This window comes from Bos javanicus, chromosome 20 (genome assembly GCF_032452875.1).
Source record: "Bos javanicus breed banteng chromosome 20, ARS-OSU_banteng_1.0, whole genome shotgun sequence".
Taxonomy (NCBI): Eukaryota; Metazoa; Chordata; class Mammalia; order Artiodactyla; family Bovidae; genus Bos; species Bos javanicus.
In genome coordinates, this window is record NC_083887.1 from 14,623,230 (window position 1) to 14,644,645 (window position 21,416).

General features: G+C 39.5%; 2 protein-coding genes across 8 annotated transcripts in view; one reads left to right on the plus strand and one right to left on the minus strand.

The window, feature by feature from the left end:
* The window catches only part of CWC27 (CWC27 spliceosome associated cyclophilin), a 276,896-nt gene extending 271,394 nt beyond the window's left edge, over window positions 1–5,502 (minus strand). For all 6 annotated transcript variants that reach the window (XR_009731741.1, XR_009731740.1, XM_061393412.1 and 3 more), the window contains exon 1: window positions 5,211–5,502. Coding sequence is in view for 4 of the 6 variants with exons in the window: in XM_061393412.1 (XP_061249396.1) it covers window positions 5,211–5,252 (42 nt within the window). In the remaining 2 variants the exon portion in view is untranslated. The remainder of the gene's footprint in view (window positions 1–5,210) is intronic.
* An 11-nt stretch (window positions 5,503–5,513) lies between these two features.
* Window positions 5,514–21,416, plus strand: part of SREK1IP1 (SREK1 interacting protein 1) — a 41,513-nt gene continuing 25,610 nt past the window's right edge. Inside the window, exons 1-2 of one of the 2 annotated variants that reach the window (XM_061393429.1) lie at window positions 5,514–5,894; window positions 15,148–15,195. In XM_061393429.1, the coding sequence (XP_061249413.1) occupies window positions 5,615–5,894; window positions 15,148–15,195 (328 nt within the window). In that variant the 5' untranslated portion in view covers window positions 5,514–5,614. The remainder of the gene's footprint in view (window positions 5,895–15,147; window positions 15,196–21,416) is intronic. The other variant, XM_061393430.1, reaches the window with a different exon arrangement.

The following is a 21,416-nucleotide window of genomic DNA, read 5'->3' on the forward strand; positions in this document are numbered from 1 at the left end:
CACTATATATAAAAATAAACTCAAAATGGACTCAAGACTTGAATGCAAAATCTGAAACCATAAACATTCCAGAATAAAAGAGATGCAGTAAGATGCTTACTCCTTGGAAGAAAAGTTATGACCAACCTAGATAGCATATTCAAAAGCAGAGACATTACTTTGCCAACAAAGGTCCCTCTAGTCAAGGCTATGGTTTTTCCAGTGGTCATGTATGGATGTGAGAGTTGGACTGTGAAGAAAGCTGAGTGCCAAAGAATTGATGCTTTTAAACTGTGGTGTTGGAGAAGACTCTTGAGAGTCCCTTGGACTGCAAGGAGATCCAACCAGTCCATTCTGAAGGAGATCAGTCCTGGGTGTTCTTTGGAAGGAATGATGCTAAAGCTGAAACTTCAGTACTTTGGCCACCTCACGTGAAGAGTTGACTCATTGGAAAAGACTCTGATGCTGGGAGGGATTGGGGGCAGGAGGAGAAGGGGATGACAGAGGATGAGATGGCTGGATGGCATCACCGACTCGACGGATGTGAGTTTGAGTGAACTCCGGGAGTTGGTGATGGACAGGGAGGCCTGGCGTGCTGCGATTCATGGGGTGGCAAAGAGTCAGACACGACTGAGCGACTGAACTGAACTGAACTGAAGAGCCTTTGGTACTGGTCTTAGCAAACTGCTTTTTTTTTTGGATCAGATTTCAAATCCAAGGGCAAAAAAGGTAAAAATAATCAAATGGGACAATATGAACAAACAAGCTTCTGCACAGTAAAGGAAACCATCAACAAAATGAAAACATAACCTACTGAATTGGGAGAAGATATTTGCACATCATATATCTGATAAAGGGTTAATCTCCAAAATATAAAGAGAACTTATTAACATATGTAACAAAAAAACTGTTTAAAAACCACATATAAGGATCTGAATACACATTTTTTCCAAAGAAGACGTACAGATGAGCAACAGGCACATGAAAAGATGCTCAAAATCACTAATCATAAGGTAAATGCAAATCAAAACCACAGTGAGGTATCACCTCACACCCAACATAATAGTTATTATTAAAAAGATAAGAAATAACAAGCATTAGCAAAGATACGGAAGAAGGGAACATCTGTGAACTGTTGGTAGGAATATAAATTGGCACAGCCACTATGGAAAACACTGTGGAGGTTACTCAAAAAATTAAAAATGAACTACCATGCTAACCAGCAATTCTACTTTTGAATATTTATCCAAAGAAAAAGAAGACACTAACTAGAAAAGATATATGCACCCCTCCGTTCACTGCAGCATTATTTACAAAAGCTAGCAAATGAATTTGCAAAGTGATGCTCAAAATTCTCCAAGCCAGACTTCAACAGTGAGTGAATCAAGAATTTCCAGATGGTCAAGCTGGATTTAGAAAAGGCACAGGAACTAGATATTGAATTGCCAACATCCACTGGATCATCGAAAAAGCAAGAGAGTTCCAGAAAAACACCTACTTCTGCTTCGTTGATTATGCTAAAGCCTTTGACTGTGTGGATCACACACATCAAGACTGCCAGGAGAAGTAACAATGACCTCAGATATGCAGATGACACCACCCTTATGGCAGAAAGTGAAGAAGAACTAAAGAACCTCTTGATGATAGTGAAACAGGAGAGTGAAAACGCTGGCTTAAAACTCAACATTCAAAAAAAGAAGATCATGGCATCTGGTCCCATCACTTTCTGGCAAATTGATGGGGAAACAATGGAAATAGTGACAGACGGTTTTCATTGGGCTCCAAAATCACTGCAGATGGTGACTGCAGCCATGAAATTAAAAGACGCCTGCTCCTTGGGAGAAAAGCTATGATCAACCTAGACAGCATATTAAAAAGCAGAGACACTACTTTGCCAACAAAGGTTCATCTAGTCAAAGCTATGGTTCTGCCAGTAGTCACATATGGATGTGAGAGTTGGAATATAAACAAAGCTGAGTGCCAAAGAATTGATGTTTTCGAACTGTGGTGTTGGAGAAGACTGTTGAGAGTCCCTTGGACTGCAAGGAGATCAAAGCAGTCAGTCCTAAAGGAAATCAGTCCTGAATATTCATTTGAAGGACTGATGCTGAAGCTGAAGCTCCGATACTTTGGCCACCTGATGTGAAGAACTGACTCAGTGGAAAAGACCCTGATGCTGGGAAAAGACTGAAGGCGGGAGAAGGGGATGACAGAGGATGAGATGGTTGGATGGCATCACCGACTCGATGGACATGAGTTTGAGCAAGCTCCTGGAGTTGGTGATGGACACGGAAGCCTGGCATACTGCAGTCCATGGGGTCGCAAAGAGTCTGACACGACTGAGTGACTGAACTGAACATATGGAAACAACTTAAGTGTCCACTGATGGATAAGTATAAAGAAGACACACACCAGAATACTACTCAGCCATAAAAAAGAAAGTAATATTCATGTGCTACAACATGGATGGAGCTTTAAGAGTATTATGCTAAATGAACTCAGTCTGACATAGAAAGATAAATACCACATGATTCCATTTGCATGTGGACTCTGAAACAGAAACAAATAAAACCCAGACTCTTAGATACAGAAAATAGTCTGGTGGTTGCCAGAGGTAAGAAACAGTGAAAATGGGTGGGAGGTGAGGGGTAGAATAGGGGAAGGGAATCAAGAGGTACAAACACCCAGTTGCATAATAAGTAAGTCACGGGGATGAAAAGTACAGCACAGAGAATAGTCGACAAAATAGCATTAACTTTGTATGCTGACAAGTGATAACTAGACTTACTGTGGTGACCACTTTGTAATGTTTCAAATGTTAAATCATGTTGCACACATGAAACTAATAATGTATATCACATATACCATACTTCAACAAAAAATAAAAATAGGGATAGTAATATCTTCATAGGTTTGTTGTGAGGACAAAATGAGTTATTATACACAGACTGCTTAGAACAGTATCTGATAGAGTAAATGCTCAAAATATGGTCGCTATAATTAATGTAATTATTATTTTTATAAAAATTTTTGACAACAGGAAACTTATAAAAGTAAGTTTATACGGTAAAATCACATTATGGTTGGGTCACTTTTCTAACCAGGTTTTCTTAATCTTTTCATTGGTAAGCTACTGAATTAAAAAAGAAGGTACACTGCTCCTCCTTCGGCCATGCATTCCATTTGGCCATAACTACTCTGTCATGTGTCATCACTTCAAGAGAAATAGATGGGGAAATGGTGGAAACAGTGTCAAACTTTATTTTTGGGGGCTCCAAAATCACTGCAGATGGTGCTGCAGCCATGAAATTAAAAGACGCTTACTCCTTGGAAGGAAAGTTATGACCAACCTAGATAGCATATTCAAAAGCAGAGACATTACTTTGCCAACAAAGGTCCCTCTAGTCAAGGCTATGGTTTTTCCTGTGGTCATGTATGGATGTGAGAGTTGGACTGTGAAGAAAGCTGAGCATCGAAGAACTGATGCTTTTGAATTGTGGTGTTGGAGAAGACTTTTGAGAGTCCCTTGGACTGCAAGGAGATCCAACCAGTCCATTCTGAAGATCAGTCCTGGGTGTTCTTTGGAAGGAATGATGCTAAAGCTGAAACTTCAGTACTTTGGCCACCTCATGCGAAGAGTTGACTCATTGGAAAAGACTCTGATGCTGGGAGGGATTGGGGGCAGGAGGAGAAGGGGATGACAGAGGATGAGATGGCTGGATGGCATCACTGACTCAGTGGACGTGAGTCTGAATGAACTCCGGGAGTTGGTGATGGTCAGGGAGGGCTGGCGTGCTTCGATTCATGGGGTGGCAAAGAGTCAGACACGACTGAGCGACTGAACTGAACTGAACTGAACTCTATCATGTATCAGTGGCTCTTTTTCTTAATGCTTACAAGTAAGACAATACTGTGATAATGTTTCTTAAGAATAAAACATATGGGTTAATATAAAATGTAGATTAAATCATCATAATACATGGACATTTCATTTTCAGTAGATAAGGAAATTTCTGTCAAGGGGTACTTTCTAAGTTGATACTACTCTTTGTAGAGAGAAATTTTGTCCCATTTATTTGGAATATCTCTGAATCCTTTTAGTACAGACCACTAAACAAACATTCATTGAGCAAACTTACTATATCTGCTTTAAATTCTTTCCAGGCCAAAATTATTTTCTTTTAATTTTTAATTGGAGGATAACTGCCTTACAATATTGTGTTGGCTTCTGCCATACATCAACATGAATCAATCATGGGTATACAGGTGTGCCCTCCCTCTTGAACTTCCCACCTTCCACCACTTCCCACCCCTCTAGGTTGTCACATAGCACTGGTCTGAGTTCTCCACGCAAAATTCTTGCCAAGCTGTCTATGGTACAGAATTTTGAAGCTTCAATTCGTTTTATGCTATAAAAAGTCCCAAACTGGTTTTGAAGGAAAACTTGGGCTATGCCTGATATTCTTTCTCAGTCCAATTCTGTTCAGAAGGACAATGTTTAACACAGTTTGCATACACTAATTTGCATGACTATTTCATCAATGTGTATTTCACTCAACTTAAGCTGTGATAATAGGGACAATGCTGGCTTTTCTTTCCACTCCCCAGTTTCGCTGACAAAGCCCAGGTCAAAAGATAGTTCGTCCACGAAGACTTTCTCTACTTTCCCAGTTGCTAACTTCTCAGTAATATGATAGCAAATGCTCCTCTGTCCATTAGAACGCCTCCCAAACATAGCATAGGGTTTTTCTTTACCTGCCTGTCTCTAGAACTAAAACCATTAGCTCTTCTAGGGCAGCAACAGGTTTTATCCACCTATCTTTGTATTCCCCGCACCTGGTGCCTAGTTGGCATTCAATCAATAAAGAACTGTAGAACAAATGGAGAAATAGCGATCTCCAAGTTTAGCAAAAGAATGTCAATTTTTAAAACATACTTGGCTTTTTACCTACGACCCTAGAAAACGCATGCAGAGTTAGGCTGAAGCAAAACAAAAAACAGTAGGGCCAGGAGGTTGGTAGATGGAGAAATACTGTTGGTTGATGAAGAAATCTCCACTTGAGGACTTTTTCAATTATGTGCTGAGAAGTGTCAGCACATGGCTTTCAATGCAATCCTGCTCAGAGACAGAGGCAAAGTTTTTGTAATCTCTTCCAACCCTACAACCCCAGAATTCCTTTAATCAATGAGATATCGCTTTGGGGAGCCCAGGTACCCTAGGTGAGACTCACCTTCCCGTTCGTGGGAGGCTCCTGGATGTAAATGTTGCTCATTCCGGTCAGTACTCAGGACTCCGCTCCTAATGGGGATGAGAGTAAACCGCCGGTAACTAGAGCTGGCCACCTATCGGTACACTGTTCCTTAAATTGGGAAGTCGCGGAAAGCTACAGCCTGTCAATATCCCGCAAGACAGTAGCACCACACCAAACACTAGCTCTTCCCAAGCCTAGGTCCTCACGGACGCCGCCATGTTCCTCCCGGACCCGAGCACCGCTAATCCTGAAAAGGGGGATTCCAATGGCGTCCAGGGAATTGAGAAGAGACTATGAAACTCCTATAGATTAAGTTAACTTGTATTCCAATTTTAAAAACAACAGTTCGTAAGTCTTGGTGTTGTTTACTTCACTACACGCGTATGCCCGTCTCATTCACCCCCTCGAAGCTGGCAGTAATGGTTCGCGCCGTGTGTGGTGTACAAAACGATTCCCCCGGAAACGGCATCAGCAGCCACTTGGTTCCGCAATCTCCAGGGGCTTTTAGGGCCTTCCGTTACTGTCAAACCCGGGTGCCGCGGCGCGGGTGGGAGAAAGACGGCCCCCTCGTTGGTGTTGTCCTCGCGGCCAGCGGGAAGCGAGCGAACACTCAGAAGCCTAGGGGTTCTGCGACCCCTCTTACCAACGCCATGGCAATTCCAGGTAAAGACCAACCGCAGGGATTTGGGCGAGGGAGGGAGTAAGTAGGGTAGGTTAGTGTGCTCTGGGTAAGGAGTAGCGCCCAAGGGTGGAGGCGTTAAAATGATCAGGTTCGTTAGGTTTACAAGAAAAATTTTACAGTCCAAAAATAAACTCTAAAGGAAAGAAAAGAAGAAAGAAACGACTTCCCCCGCAGCAGCCCAGCTCCCACTGCCCAAAATGGACTTACAGCGAAAGTATATATAGGGCGGAGTGGGGGAGGGGTGTTTGAGACAGACTCCTGTCTGTAGGCCTAGGAGGCATTTGGCCCAGAAAAACTAACCTCAACTTTAGTATGGTTTGAAAATAAAATTTGAGGTGGCAACACTTGGCAGACCCAAGTAGCCGAAGGCATTGTTTGCGCTGGAAGTGTCAGGGCTGAAATGAGCCTCTGGGGTTCCACTTCTTTCTCTTCCTCTTACCTATAGTAGCTGTGTGGTCCTGAACCCGTCTTTTTGCCCTTCTGGGCCTGTTTCTGCAACTGTTAAAAAAAACAAAAACAAAACAGGGAGATGTGTTGATTTATACCTGTGGTTCCTTCCAGTTTTCCTTGCAGGAGCTATTTTGAGAAATATACACCACCACTACCCCTCCTCCGACTCAAACATGCAACTTGGAGATTCACTGTATTTAGAAAAGACTCAGAATTGCAGTGGTTCAGAAGCCCTAACTTTGTTTTAAGCTCCCCTCCTCAGTATTATTTGACCACGTTTGTTCTGTGGCAGCCTTTGCTGAACTGTGTTTTGCACATAGCTGTTATGCATGGGAAGCTTGTGCTGTTCTACCAACTGCAGTTTTGGGAGGATCACACTGGGCACTGTTGTAAGTTCAGTCATGTCCGACTCTTTGCGACCCCATAGACTGCAGCATGCAGGCTTCCTGTCCATCACCAACTCTGGGAACTTGCTCAAATTTATGTCCATCGAGTTGGTGATGCCATCCAACCACCTCATCCTCTGTCATCCCCTTCTCCTGCCTTCAATCTTTCCCAGCATCAGGGTCTTTTCCAATGAGTCAGTTCTTCACATCAGGTGCCCAGAGTATTGGAGCTTCAGCATCAGTGTCATTCCTTCCAATGAATACTCAAGATTGATTTCTTTTAGGATTGATTGATTTGATCTCCTTGCAGTCCAAGGGACACTCTATAGTCTTCTGCAACACCACAGTTCAAAAGCCTCAATTCTTCGGCGCTCAGCTTTCCTTATAGCCCAACTCTCACATCCATACATGATTACTGGAAAAACCATAGCTTTGACTAGACAGACCTTTGTTGACAAAGTAATGTCTCTGCTTTTTAATATGCTGTCTAGGTTGGTCATAGCTTTTCTTCCAAGGAGCAAGCATCTTTTAACTTCATGGCTGCAGTCACCATCTGCAGTGATTTTGGAGCCCAAGAAAAGAAAGTCTGTCACTGTTTCCATTGTTTCCCCATCAATTTGCCAGGAAGTGATGGGACCGGATGCCATGATCTTCTTTTTTTGAATGTTGAGTTTTAAGCCAGCTTTTTCACTCTCCTCTTTCACTGTCATCAAGAGGCTATTTAGTTCTTTGCTTTCTGCCATAAGGGTGGTGTCATCTGCATATCTGAGATTATTGATATTTCTCCTGGCAGTCTTGATTCCAGCTTGCACTTCATCCAGCACCATTTTGCATAATGTACTCTGCACGTAAGTTAAATAAGCAGGGTGACAATATACAACCTTAACGCACTTCTTTCCCAATTTTGAACCAGTCTGTTCCATGTCTGGCTCTAAGTGTTGCTTCTTGAAACATACCGGTTTCTCAGGAGACAAGTAAGGTGGTCTCATAGTCCCATCTCTTAAAGAATTTTCCACAGTTTGTTGTGATCCACACAGTCAAAGGCTTTAGCGTAGTCAATAAAGCAGAAGTAGATATTTTTCTGGAACTCTCTTGCTTTTTCTCTGATCCAGTGGATGTTGGCAGTTTGATCTCTGGTTCCTCTGCCTTTTCTAAATCCAACTTGACCATCTGGAATTTCTCAGTTCATGCACATTGAACCCTGGCTTGGAGAATTTTGAGCATTAATTTGCTAGCATGTGAGACCAGTGTAATTGTGTGGTAGTTTGAACATACTTTGGCATTGCCTTTTTTGCAGACTGGAATGAAAACTGACCTTTTACAGTCCTGTGGCCACTGCTGAATTTTCCAAATTTGCTGGCATATTGAGTGCAACACTTTAACAGCATAATTTTTTAGGATTTGAAATAGTTCAACTGGAATTCCATCACCTCCACTAGGTTTGTTTGTAGTGATGCTTCATAAGGCCCACTTGACTTTACATTCCAGGATGTCTGGTTCTAAGTGAGTGATCACACCATCATGGTTATCTGGGTCATTGAGGTCATGTACAAGATGAAAGATACACTTATTCATAGACCTGACAATTTTTATTAAAAGCATATTGCATGCTAGGCTCTGTACTAGGCCCCGGGAATACAGTTGCCCTTCGCACAGGACTTACAATTTAGCAGTTAAAAGAAAGTACTAGAAAGTCAGACAGTGGTATGACAGGGAGCACACACAGCCTTGAGAAGCACATAGAAAGGGCATCTAATAGGAAACTGGAGAGTTCAGAGGACTTTCCAGAGGATATGGCATTTAGGATGAGACCTGAAGAATTGTGAGAGGGGGAGTTATAGCCGGAGAGACCAGATATGCAAAGGAAGAGGAAATGTGTGAGAAGATGTGCCCTTCGGATGGAACTCAGAGTACTAACAGAGAGAAGTGAGAAATTAACTGGAGACAGAACAGTAGCTAACATTTACTAAGCATTTGCTGCATGTCAGATGTGTCAGACGCTGTCTCAAGCATTGTATTTTCCTCTTATTTAACATTGGCACCCACACTGTGAGATAGGTATTACAATTTCCATTCTGCAGTTCAGAATGCTGAGGGACAGAGAAGTCAAGTGAGTAGTTGAGACAGCTAGGAAGTGATGGGTCAGTGCAGTTCCTCTGGACCCTGTGTGCTTATCCATTTTGCCATGTTTTAGTATAATTACAAGGCAATTTCCCATTCATAGAGGATGTTTTAAGCCATGAGAAGGAGTTCGGATGTTTCCCTCAGGACCACAGGAAAAGATTTAAGGATTTTTAAATGTACTCAGGTTTTGGAAAGTGCATCATGGCTGCACAGTAGATTAGAGGAGAGCTAGTTTGGAGGCAGAGTCACCAGTTCAGAGTAACTCTGGTAAGTTATGATGATGCCTCACCAGATGGTCTCAGTAAAAAAGACGAGAAGTAGATAGATTAGAGATATATTTCTGGTGGTAAAATCACTGATTGATTCATGGTAGGTGAGTAAGATTGTAAATGAGATACACCTGAGTTTCACCGATAGGCAGTTGGGTGGGGCTATTTCAGGCAACACCTGAGAAGGAACAGTTTTTAGCGAGATGATGCGTTCAGTTGGGTCTTGTGTTGAGATGTAGTCATGGAATGGAAATATCTAATATACACTAAGAGAGAAAATCTGTATCTTAGGAAGGAAAACAGAATCAAAGAACAATTTGGTGTCATCCACACACTTATAATAGGCCAGGGGAATGGAAGTCTTTGCCCAGGTGGAATGTGTAGAGTGTGAAGGGAAGGTCTGTGGGTGGAGCTTGGAGAATATCAATGTGTAAGGGGCCAGCGGAGAAAGTCCAATCTTCACAGTAGATTGCCTCGGCATCCTGATAAGCTGAGTCAGCCCTGGTGGCTTTTGCCACACACCGCTGCATCCTGAGTTGACCTGCTGCCACGGCTGGTTTCATTATTTGAGCAAGTGTTTTGAGCACCACTGTGGTATAGGCACAGTGGGGGACACAGTGTCACAGCCTGGTCTTCATAAAACTTAGGTCAAGTAATGCAATGTAATGCACTGCTTAAGAAAGAGGACAAAAGTGATTAAAAAAAAAAAATCCTTATTGAAGTTCCCTTAAACTTAGACCAGAGTTATAGATATGTTAACCTTCTTTCAATTCAAAATAATACTTCAAAGTGTAATCATCTTAAATTGTACCATTAAGTTAGATGGTAAGACATAGATAAACTGTTTAAACCCAGGAAAAAATTGAAATAATAAGCACGACAGCACTGTGAAAGCACAATGCAAGTGCCATTAGAAAATACAGAAAATGTGAAGGTAATTTCTTGGATGATTGATCCAGATAGTGTATTACACAAAAGTAGGGCTCCAACGATTCTGATCATCAAAAAGGACAAGAATGCTCTTTTATTTTTAGGTATAATGCTCATACAGATGTTGTTGTTCAGTCGCTTAATCGTGTCTGACTCTTTGCGACCCCATGGACTGCAGCACACCAGACTTCCCTGTCCTTCACTGTCTCCTGGAGTTTGCTCAGATTCATGTCCATTGAGTCAGTGATGCCATCAAACCATCTCATCCTCTGCTGCCCTCTTCTACAGCATGGCATTTTTTGGGTGGTCCTGCTAGTGATTATTACAAAGTATGACTATAAAGTATCAAGGTTAGTTTCCACAAATGATAATGAGCCTCACCTATTTTATGGTCACCTGCTTCAGCTGCTTTTCCATAGCAGTGTGTGTAACCATTCTGTAGGAGACACAATGAAATGTATACTTTGTTACTTAGTGAAATTATGGACTCAGAATTGTTATTAAGGAAAGGACATTGTAACACAATGAAACTCAGTGAAGTTGTGGTTTAGTTCCTAAATCTTGTTGGACTCTTGTGACCCCAGGTTCCTCTGTCTGTGGGATTTCTCAGGCTAGAATACTGGAGTGGCCTGCCATTTCTTCCTCCAGGGGATCTTCCCATCCCAGGGATTGAACCCACGTCTCCTGCACTGCAGGCAGCTTCTTTACCACTGAGCCACTAGGGAAGCCACTAGTGAAGTTTGTTTTCTTTTGAAACTGCTTTTATCATTCACATTCTTACATTCATGTTAATAATTAACCATTCCCAGTGAAGAGTTACCTGGCAAAAGTGGCAATGTATGTTATTGATGTAGGTAGCGGGAAAACTTTTCTACACCTTGAAGTTCATATGTACGTAAAAATTTTGAATATTTCCATCGCCTCGGGAAGTTTCCTTGTGTCTCTGTCATTTCCCCCTACCCAGCAATCATTGTTTTGTTTTCTTTTGTCCTTTAATTTCTTTTCTTCTAGAGCATATCATGTTTCAGATAGGCTAATGACAATAGTTTCATAGCTGGCAATTGGGAGCTGTAGAAATTACCAATTCCCAACTGATGAAGTATTTTCTTAAGTTTATAACCTCAAAGCAGCAAAAATTTGTTGAGAAGCTCCTAGCCACTCTACACCATGCTAGGCACTAAGTTGTATACAAAATGTAGCATGGCCCAAATCTGGAGAATCTGGCCTTTTTTGCTCCTGTAAGTTCCCTGGGAGGGGAAGGACTCCTTACCACTCAACCTCAGCAGAATTCTAGATTCAGAGGAAACCTGTTAACATATAATAATGCAAGATATAAAGACCTCTACAATTTGCTCCTAAAATCTTCAGTTAATGAAATTTTATTGAAAATCTGCAATATAGCTTCTCTGAAGAATTTTCAAGTGCAATCATTGCCTTTTGTCTACGAATACTTGCATGACAGCAACCCTTCTTACTGTTGGGTTTGGTTTGTTTGAGGGAGGTTTCTTGGTTTGGTTTTTGAGAAAGCAACTCATTCACATGTTTTAAATTTTAGAGATATAAAAGGTCTGTAGTGACATGTCTCTCACCCTTTCCCCCCTGGAGCCAGGACTGCTTTCTTCAGGTAACCAATGTATATCCTTGCAGAGACATTTTTTACATGTCTGTATCTATTGATGTATATAAAATGTATATTATGTATAACTGTGCAGGGGTTTTCCTTCCTTTTATACAAATGGCAATGTACCGTAAGCACTATTCTATAGTTTACTTTTTTCTTTCAGAGATTATTGCATATCGTTAAGTAAACAACATCCTTATTCTTTTATACCAAAATTGATGACTAGGTTACTTCCATTGTCTTACTATTACAAATATGCTGCAGTGAATAGCTTTGTACATAAACCTATATGCATTTGTGCAGGTAAATTGAGGATTAATTCCCAGATATGGATGTGCTGTATCAAAGGAGTATGTACTTCAGTGGTTCTGATAGATTTTGTCTGCTTGCTTTCCATAGAGAGGGTACTGATGTATACTTGTACCAGCGATACACATATGTATATTCCCCGCCACACTGTCTTCAACCTTATCAATTTCTGCTGTTCAAATAAGTGAAAATGGAATCCCAGGATAGATTTTAATGTACATTTCATTTATCATGAATAAGGCTGAGCATCTGTCCATATGTTTCAGAGTTGTCTTTATTTCCTTTTCAGTGAACATTCTGTTCAGTTCCTTTGCCCATTTTTTCCCTGGTGGCTATTGGTCTTAATGATCTGGTGGGTTAGAGTAGGGATAACTGCCCTTTGTTGGTACTAGGAATTGCAAATATCTTTTCCCATTTTTTTTAATGTGTATTTTGAGTTTGCTTTTGGTAGTCTTCACCATTCAGATTTTGTTATGTAGCCAGATTTCTGAGTTTTTATTTGATGGCTTTTGGATTGTAGGTCATGATTATTTAATGGCTTTTGGATTGTTGAAACATTTTGAGGGAAGCAGGGTTTATTATTCTCAAAATTTGAAGAGGAGTGGAACAGAGAACAGCATGGGAACCTAAGTGGGGAAATGGAAAACTTGTCAGAGTCAGGGCCTCCCTTACAATCCTGCTGTTCAGTTTGACACAGATCTCGAGTACTGGTATATCAACAGAGTTCTTGATCCAGACAGCAGAAATTGACTTGTTAATTTAGGTAGAAAAGGGAAGATAGGTTCTAGGTAGAAGGTTCAAGAAAGATAGGTTCCCAGAAGATAGGTTCAAGGTTCCAGGTAGAAGCATTTAGTTGGCCAGATAGTCACGAAAATTATAGACAAATGAAGCTTGAAATCTTAATTTAACCAAAGGCTGATGAGGAAATAGCTGATGTGAAATTATTTAGAGTTCTTATTATACTTCCCTTTTGTGTAAAAATTACAACCTTATTAAAGAAGATGAACTGCTCTGAAAAAGTTTCATATTTTATTCATTCTAAAAATATGAGATACTTGAATAATGAGTTTTATCAACGTCTTTCATCAAAGATGAGTTAATTTCTAATACGTGCTGAGATGAGATGACTTCAAATCTGTCCATTACAACGTCTTGAGTTTGCTGTAAGACAGATAACGGGGCATTTAGTACAGTTTTATTCAGTGTTATTCAGTGTCTATGGTTTCTATGGTAACAAACTTGACATTGACCTGGATTCTCTGAGCCTTTTTTTCAACATGCAGTTATTTCATAACAGAGAACCTGATTTTATTATTAACCCAATTTCATTTCACAATTCTGCTACAGTGCAGCATATGTGTTTTTACACTCTGCAATAAAACCCACAAGTTTAAGGGGAGAAGAATGAGGTTGGGGCACCACACTCAAAAACTTCATCACTGGTACATAAAAAATCATAGGAACCTATCTGCACATGTTAATTGGCTAAAAGATACATAAATATTGAAATAAGTAGGGCATTATACCTTTTAAAAGACCTGAAGTTTGCTGTGGAAGTGGAATTCAGAAGAATTGCAGCTTTTGAGTTCTAAAGTAATGGTAGGAAGGTGATAATACAAAACCAGATAGGTATGGATGCTGCTCTCAGCACACGTTGGGTGAACTGAGGTCACTAGAAATGTTTTGAGATGTGCCCATGTGTGTTTTGAGGCTCCAATCAACTGGATGCAGTTTTTTGTATTCATCTAGTCTATTTCATGGACACATTGCACTCCAATTGTTCCTTCTTAGGTGCACTGGAACAAATTTATGTCTCTAAAATCAAGCATTGTAATAGAACTGACTGTATTTTTATTTGAACAGCTCAGTAATGTGTATTTTAGCTGGAAATTAATATTTGACTTTATAATATTAAATAAATGGTTTGAAAATGATCTTTCTTTTAAAATTAGGTATATTATATTGCACTATGTACCTTATTAAATTGGGATATCTCCATTTGAAGGATTTGGAAGTGAAACACCCTTCATTAAGGAAATAGAGTAATACTGTACTGGCCCTTTGATTGATTGATGGGAGCCCTTACTGGAGGTTAACATCAGTTTGAAGTACATATACACACAGTGAAATATTATTCAGTCATAAAAAGGGATGCTACTCTGGTTTGTGCTACAGTATGGATGAACCATGAAAACTTAATGCTAGATACAATAAGCCAAGCATGAAAGGATAAATATTGTATGATTCCACTTATATAAGATACCTAAAATAGGCAAATGCATAGAGACAGAAAGTAGAACAGAGATTACCAGGGACTAAAGAGGGAGGGGGATGGACTGTATTGTTTACTGGCTACAGTTACTGTTTGAGATGATAAGAATGAAGTTTTGAAAGTCATATAGTGGTGATGGTTGCATAACATTGTAAATGTATTTAACACCACTGAATTGTACACTTTGAAATGGTTAAGATGATAAATTTTTATATGTATTTTATCACAATAAAAATGTTACTTCATCTGATATTTGTATTTTCAACATTACTTGTGGGTACCACTAATTATACAGAGATATTGTAAATACTTATAAACATTGGTCAGACTGAGTATGTAACTAGTTTCCTGTCTCTTGTCAAAATTTGAGTGCCGATTTGAGATGTTTCTTCTAATACCTAGCAATTAAAGTATCTTTCTAAAATTTCACCATTTCCTTTAAGAAAGTTAGAATTTCTTTTTCTTTTAAGGGTAAGCAGAAAAACATTTGTTAACCTGAATGTTTACATATCTATCTAGTCAATTACTTTGTATTTGAGGGATAGGCCAGAGTACCCTGGAATTTCTTTTGCAGTGTTAGAGAATCCTTGAAATGTTGAAACTCTTGACTATCATACTGCATTTCTGTTGTGTTAGAGAAAAATATCTTCTGTTAAGTATTTGTCAAGGAAATAATTTGAGTGAATTAGCTTTTCCAGTTATTTCTAATAATTATAATAATTGAGCAGTACTCTAAGCTAGGTCAGGGGGGATTTGGGTTTTTTTTAAGAAATAAATTCTATTGCAGGTGGTTTTCTCAGCTTTTCCATGTGATGAAATGTTTGTTTTTACTTATCTATATGTCTTCTAAAATGTTATCTAATTGTATTTCAGGTTGCAACAAGGACAGTGTCCGAGCAGGCTGTAAAAAATGTGGCTACCGTAAGTGCATTAAAGAATAGCAGTTTGTGCAGTGAATCATTGCTTCTTTGGACCATGTGATTTAGCATCCTGATTTCAGGGCCTTGGGCATAGTCCTTTAGCTCTGTTATTTGGATCAGTTTTGCAGAAAATTCAGAAATCCCTCGGTACTAAATACACACTTCTATTCCCTGCCATGGACCCAGTGACAGGTGGCTATGTATCTGGTGACTAGCAAAGATGTTATGAAGTACAAGTGGAGTAGATTTAGGAGCTTGGAGAAAATCTATCCCAGAAAAAACTATATAGATACTTAACCTTTTATTCCTTATCCCTGCAGATACTAGGTGAAGAGGTGATCAGTGGAAACTGTTTATGAAAGGTTTTCCTGTTGATTGAATTAACTCTTTACAAAGGTAAATTTGGTCTGGTGAAACCTTGATTTAAACAGCTCCATTATGATTAATGAAATGGAGTGGAAAAGTAAACTTCAGCATGTGCAATTATGCAATCTAAATTTGTACTTACGTACTGTAAACAAATATCATTTCTCTACATAAATGTGACAATTCCTAAAGCCTTGATAACAGCTCTCACAGTGGCATTACACTGTTTTCTAAGTTGTTTGGAGAAAATGCAAATGAACCTGGATTGTTGTTGATACTCTAGTTCATAGCAGAGTTATTTTATAACGGAATAAAGATGTTCTTGTATGGGAAAAAATTTTATTTTTTAAATCATGTAATAAGAGAATACTTGGGGTATGAATCTCCAAGAGAAGGGCTAAGAATAAAAGCATGCTGGGAGAACCAAGTCACATGCCTCTAAGCAACAACTGAAACCTGGCTCCGTTGAAGCTTGCGAACTAGCAAAAGTGGGCATGTAAGTATACATATCCTTCATATGAATAAAAACTCCTGAAGAATGTGTTTGCATGCAAGAAATGAGTACATTGACGTCTTTTCTGTTTTTTAAATTTGCTTATATTTATTTATACTTTATGTCTTTCATCATTGTTAATTTCATTTCTTTATTTAAGATTTAAGGTTAGGAGTGCATACGTAAGGAGTAAGCCCACAGTGAAAAGCAGAGAAGACATACCTGAGGGAGGCTAGTGGTTCTAGGGAGAGGGTAGAGGGGTCAGCGAGTGGTCTGTGGGGGAAGGGCACACAGAGGATTAGTCAAGGTTCTGGTAACAGTCTGTTCCCTAAAGTGAGAGGTACAGCTATTTACTTTATTAATTCTCTTTCAACTGTAAGTATTCATTTTATATACTCTTCTCTAGTCTTCTCTATGTGTGATGCACTTAAAATAAATCTTCTTTGAATGTTTACATTAAAATTAAATTTTTATTTAATTCAATTCAATTTTATTTAATTTAATTTTATTTAATTATTCAATTAAATTTGAATTTTTACATTAAAATTAAGGAAGTTCTCTATATATAAATGCTATATTTACTTCAAAATCTAGAATGGATTTCCCAGTCTGTCTACAAATATCAGTTCGTCTACTTGGACCTCTTTTAACTTAAGACTTGTAGGATAGCTTAAAGTAAAGAGCTAGTCTGAGCCAGGTTCCAACAGTTTTAGTGGATGGGGGTGCTGTACAGCCGCAGAGGGCTGAATAGGAGTGTGTGTTAGTTGCTCAGTTGTATCCAATTCTTTGCGATCCCATGGAATGTAGCCTGCCAGGCTCCTCTGTCCATGGAATTGTCCAGGCAAGAATACAGGAGTTGGGTAGCCATTATCTTATCCAGATTCCTTTGACCTAGGAATCGAACCTGAGTCTCCCACATTGCAGGCAAATTCTTTATCATCTGAGCCACCAGGGAAGCCCAAAGGGGAGCCTAGGGGACTGCTACTTAGAAGCAGTGATAAGAAGTGGGGAGCATGCTAATAATACTGAGGTAAGCTGTAGAGAGGCATCTTCAGGGAAGAGCCAGCTATCCCTTTAAAAGCGGTAGAGGGAGCATTATGAGCACAGTTGGTCCACAAGGGATTGCGTGTTTCAGCAGCTGTCATAAAACGATTGGGGGATACAGGGGTGATAATTAGTTAAGTCAGAGGAACAGAAAGAGCAATGTATGGATGAGACTTCAGGAAAGTTACAGGAATACAGAGGCCTATACTTTTGGGTAGGAATAAAAATAATAGGGATGTGAAGTTTGGGGGGAATTAGCTGGGTTTAAGAATTCAGAAGTTTATAATGTAGCTCTTATGTTTTCAAAACTCAGGACCTAAGATAGAGACAGAGCTTGGTTAAATTCATTGCATTTCATTGCTAAAACAACCCTGTGAGGTAGGTAGATTTCATAGTCCCAAGAGGTGGCTAGGTGGTAAAGAATCTGCCTGCAAAGCAGGAGATGTAAGTTATATGCCCAGGTCAGAAAGATCCCCTGGAGAAGGAAATGGCAACCCGCTCCAGTATTCTTGCCTGGAAAATCCCATGGACAGAGGAGCCGGGCAGGTCACAGTCCATGGGATCACAAAGTCAGAGATGACTTAGTTATTGAGCACACACACACTTTTAGGATATTCAAAACCATTGGTCTGGCACCTAGGTATAGCTTTTACACAGCTGGCAATAACTAGCTGTGTGACTTTGGGCAAGTTACTTAACCACCCTGTGATTCAGTTGCCTGTCTGTAAAATGAGATTACAGTACTTATTTCCATAGACTTGTAAAGATGCAAGTTCTAGATCTATGCTTTGCCATAGTTGTTCTTTAAAAATCAAGAGGATTACTCTGTTGTTAAGTAGGAAGACTGGGAATTGAAATCTGGTTATTTGTAAGACTTTATACTATGCCATGGTATTTTTTCCCCCATTCAAAAAAATTGTGGTAAAACACATAAAACATAATTTGCCATTTTAATTCCTTTTAAGTGTACAATTCAGTGGCGCTAATTACATTCCCAGTATTGTACAACCATCACTCTCAGTTACAATGCTTGTTCATCACACCAAACAAAACCTCTATAAACATCAAGCACTATCTCCCCACTCCTCCCTTCTGCCAGACTCTGGTAACCTCTAATCTACTTTCTATTTCTATGAATTTGGTCATTCTATATATTTCATGTAAGTGGAATCATATATTTGTCCTTTTGTGTCTGGCTTATTTCACTCAGCCTAATGTTTTCAAAGTTTGTTCATGTTGTAGCAGATACCATAACTTCATTCCTCCTTATGACTGAATGATATTTCATTGTCTAGATATACCGCATTTTCTTAATTCATTTATCTATTGATAGACACTTGGGTTATTTTTACCTTTTGGCTATTGTGAATAATGAGCAGTGAATATTAAGGTGTACACATCTGTTTGAGTCCTTGCTTTCGATTCTCTGGGTATATAACTAGGAGTGGGACGCTGGGTCGTGTATGTTGAGCTTCTTGAGTTGCCAAACTGTTTTCCACAGCAGCTCCATCATTTTATATTCCCACCAGAAATATATCAATATAAGAGTTTCAGTTTCTCCACATTGTTGCCAATATTTATTTTCCTTTTTCCTATTATTTTTGAATTGTAGCCATCTCAGTAGATGTGATGTGGTAGCTCATGATTTTCATTTGCATTTCTCGAATGACTAATTATGTTCTGTATTTTTTCATGGTCTTATTGGCCATTTGTATGTCTTCTTTGGAGAAATGTCTATTCAGTTTCTTAGCCCATTTTTTATTGGAGTTGTCTTTTTGTTCTTGAGTTGTGGGAATTGTATATATACTAAATGCTAAACCCTATCAAATATATAATTTGCAAATCTTCTCTTCCATTCTGTAGGTTGTCTTTTCACTTTCATAATTTCTTTGCACAAATGTTTTAAAATTTGATAAAATCCAACTCACCAGTTTTATCTTTTGTTATTTTGCTGTTATTGTTTTACATGTAAGAATCCATTGCCAAATCCAAGTTAAAGAAGACTTACCCCATGCTTTCTTCTAAGACTTTTATGCTTTTAGTTCTTATATTGTAATGGTCTTTGATCCATTTTGAGTCAGTTTTTGCATATGACGTGAGGTGAGGAATTCAACTTCATTATTTTGCATGTGGAAATCCTGTTCTCGTAGCACTGTCTGTTGAAGAGACTATTCTTTCCCCACTGAATAGACCTAACAATTTTGTCAAAAAGCAATTGGCTATATACGTGTGGGTTTATTTCTGGACTCCTGCATTGGTTTATGTGACTATCCTTATGACTATAGATCACCTTGTTTTGATTTCTATAGCTTTGTGGTAAGTTTTGAAATCAGGAAATATGAGTCTTCCACCTCTATTCTTTTTCAGATTTTTTGGCTATTCAAGGCCTCTGGTATTTTTTTATAAATTTAAGGGTCTGTTTTTCCATTACTGAATAAGCCCCATTACTTTTCGCAATCAGCTGGAACACGCACAAGCTGGAATCAAGATTGCCGGGAGAAATATCAATAACCTCAGATATGCAGATGACACCACCCTTATGGCAGAAAGTGAAGAAGAACTAAAAAGCCTCTTGATGAAAGTGAAAGAGGAGAGTGAAAAAGTTGGCTTAAAGCTCAACATTCAGAAAACGAAGATCATGGCATCCAGTCCCATCGCTTCATGGCAAATAGATGGGGAAAGAGTGGAAACAGTATCAGACTTTGTTTTTTTGGGCTCCAAAATCACTGCAGATGGTGATTGCAGCCATGAAGTTAAAAGACTCTTGCTCCTTGGAAGGAAAGTTATGACCAACCTAGACAGCATATTAAAAAGAAGAGACATTACTTTGCCAACAGAGGTCCGTCTAGTCAAGGCTATGGTTTTTCCAGTGGTCATGTATGGATGCGAGAGTTGGACTGTGAAGAAAGCTGAGTGCCAAAGAATTGATGCTTTTGAAGTGTGTTGGAGAAGACTCTTGAGAGTCCCTTGGACTGCAAGGAGATCCAACCAGTCCATCCTAAAGGAGATCAGTCCTGGGTGTTCATTGGACGGACTGATGCAAAAGCTGAAACTCCAGTACTTTGGCGACCTCATGCGAAGAGTTGACTCATTGGAAAAGACCCTGATGCTGGGAGGGATTGGGGGCAAGAAGAGAAGGGGACGACAGAGGATGAGATGGCTGGATGGTATCACCGACTCAATGGACTTGAGTTTGGGTAAACTCCAGGAGTTGGTGATGGACAGGGAAGCCTGGCATGCTGCAATTCATGGGGTCACAAAGAGTCAGACACAACTGAGCGACTGAACTGAACTGAGATGTTATAACTTTGAAATGTCTCTACATATCTGTGGTCAAAATTTATGTTTCTGATCATCTCTGATCGTCATCATTGTCTCCTGAGAGTCTATTTAGAAAAGAACTCATAAGAACTATATTTTGGAGTTAATTTCTTAAGTTTGTTCACTTATGTTCCCCAACTGGAAAAAAAAAAAGGAAATTTTTTTTGTAGCTTCATAAGCAGTGTGTGAACAGTATGAAAAGACAAAATGATAGGATACTGAAAGAGAAACTCCCTAGGTCAGTAGGTGCCCAATATGCTACTGGAGATCAGTGGAGAAATAACTCCAGAAAGAATGAAGGGATGGAGCCAAAGCAAAAAGAATACCCAGCTGTGGATATGACTGGTGATAGAAGCAAGGTCCGATGCTGTAAAGAGCAATATTGCATAGGTACCTGGAATGTCAGGTCCATGAATCAAGGCAAATTGGAAGTGGTCAAACAAGAGATGGCAAGAGTGAATGTCGACATTCTAGGAATCAGCGATCTGAAATGGACTGGAATGGGTGAATTTAACTCAGATATATCTACTACTGCGGGCAGGAAACCCTCAGAAGAAAAGGAGTAGCCATGATGGTCGACAAAAGAGTCGGAAATGCAGTACTTGGATGCAATCTCAAAAACAACAGAATGATCTCTGTTCGTTTCCAAGGCAAACCATTCAGTATCACAGTAATCCAAATCTATGCCCCAACCAGTAACTCTGAAGAAGCTGAAGTTGAACGGTTCTATGAAGACCTACAAGACCTTTTAGAACTAACATCCAAAAAAGATGTCCTTTTCATTATAGGGGACTGGAATGCAAAAGTAGGAAGTCAAACACCTGGAGTAACAGGGAAATTTGGTCTTGGAATACGGAATGAAGCAGGGTAAAGACGAATAGAGTTTTGCCAAGAAAATGCACTGGTCATAGCAAACACCCTCTTCCAACAGCACAAGAGAAGGCTCTATACATGGACATCACCAGATGGTCAACACCAAAATCAGATTGATTATATTC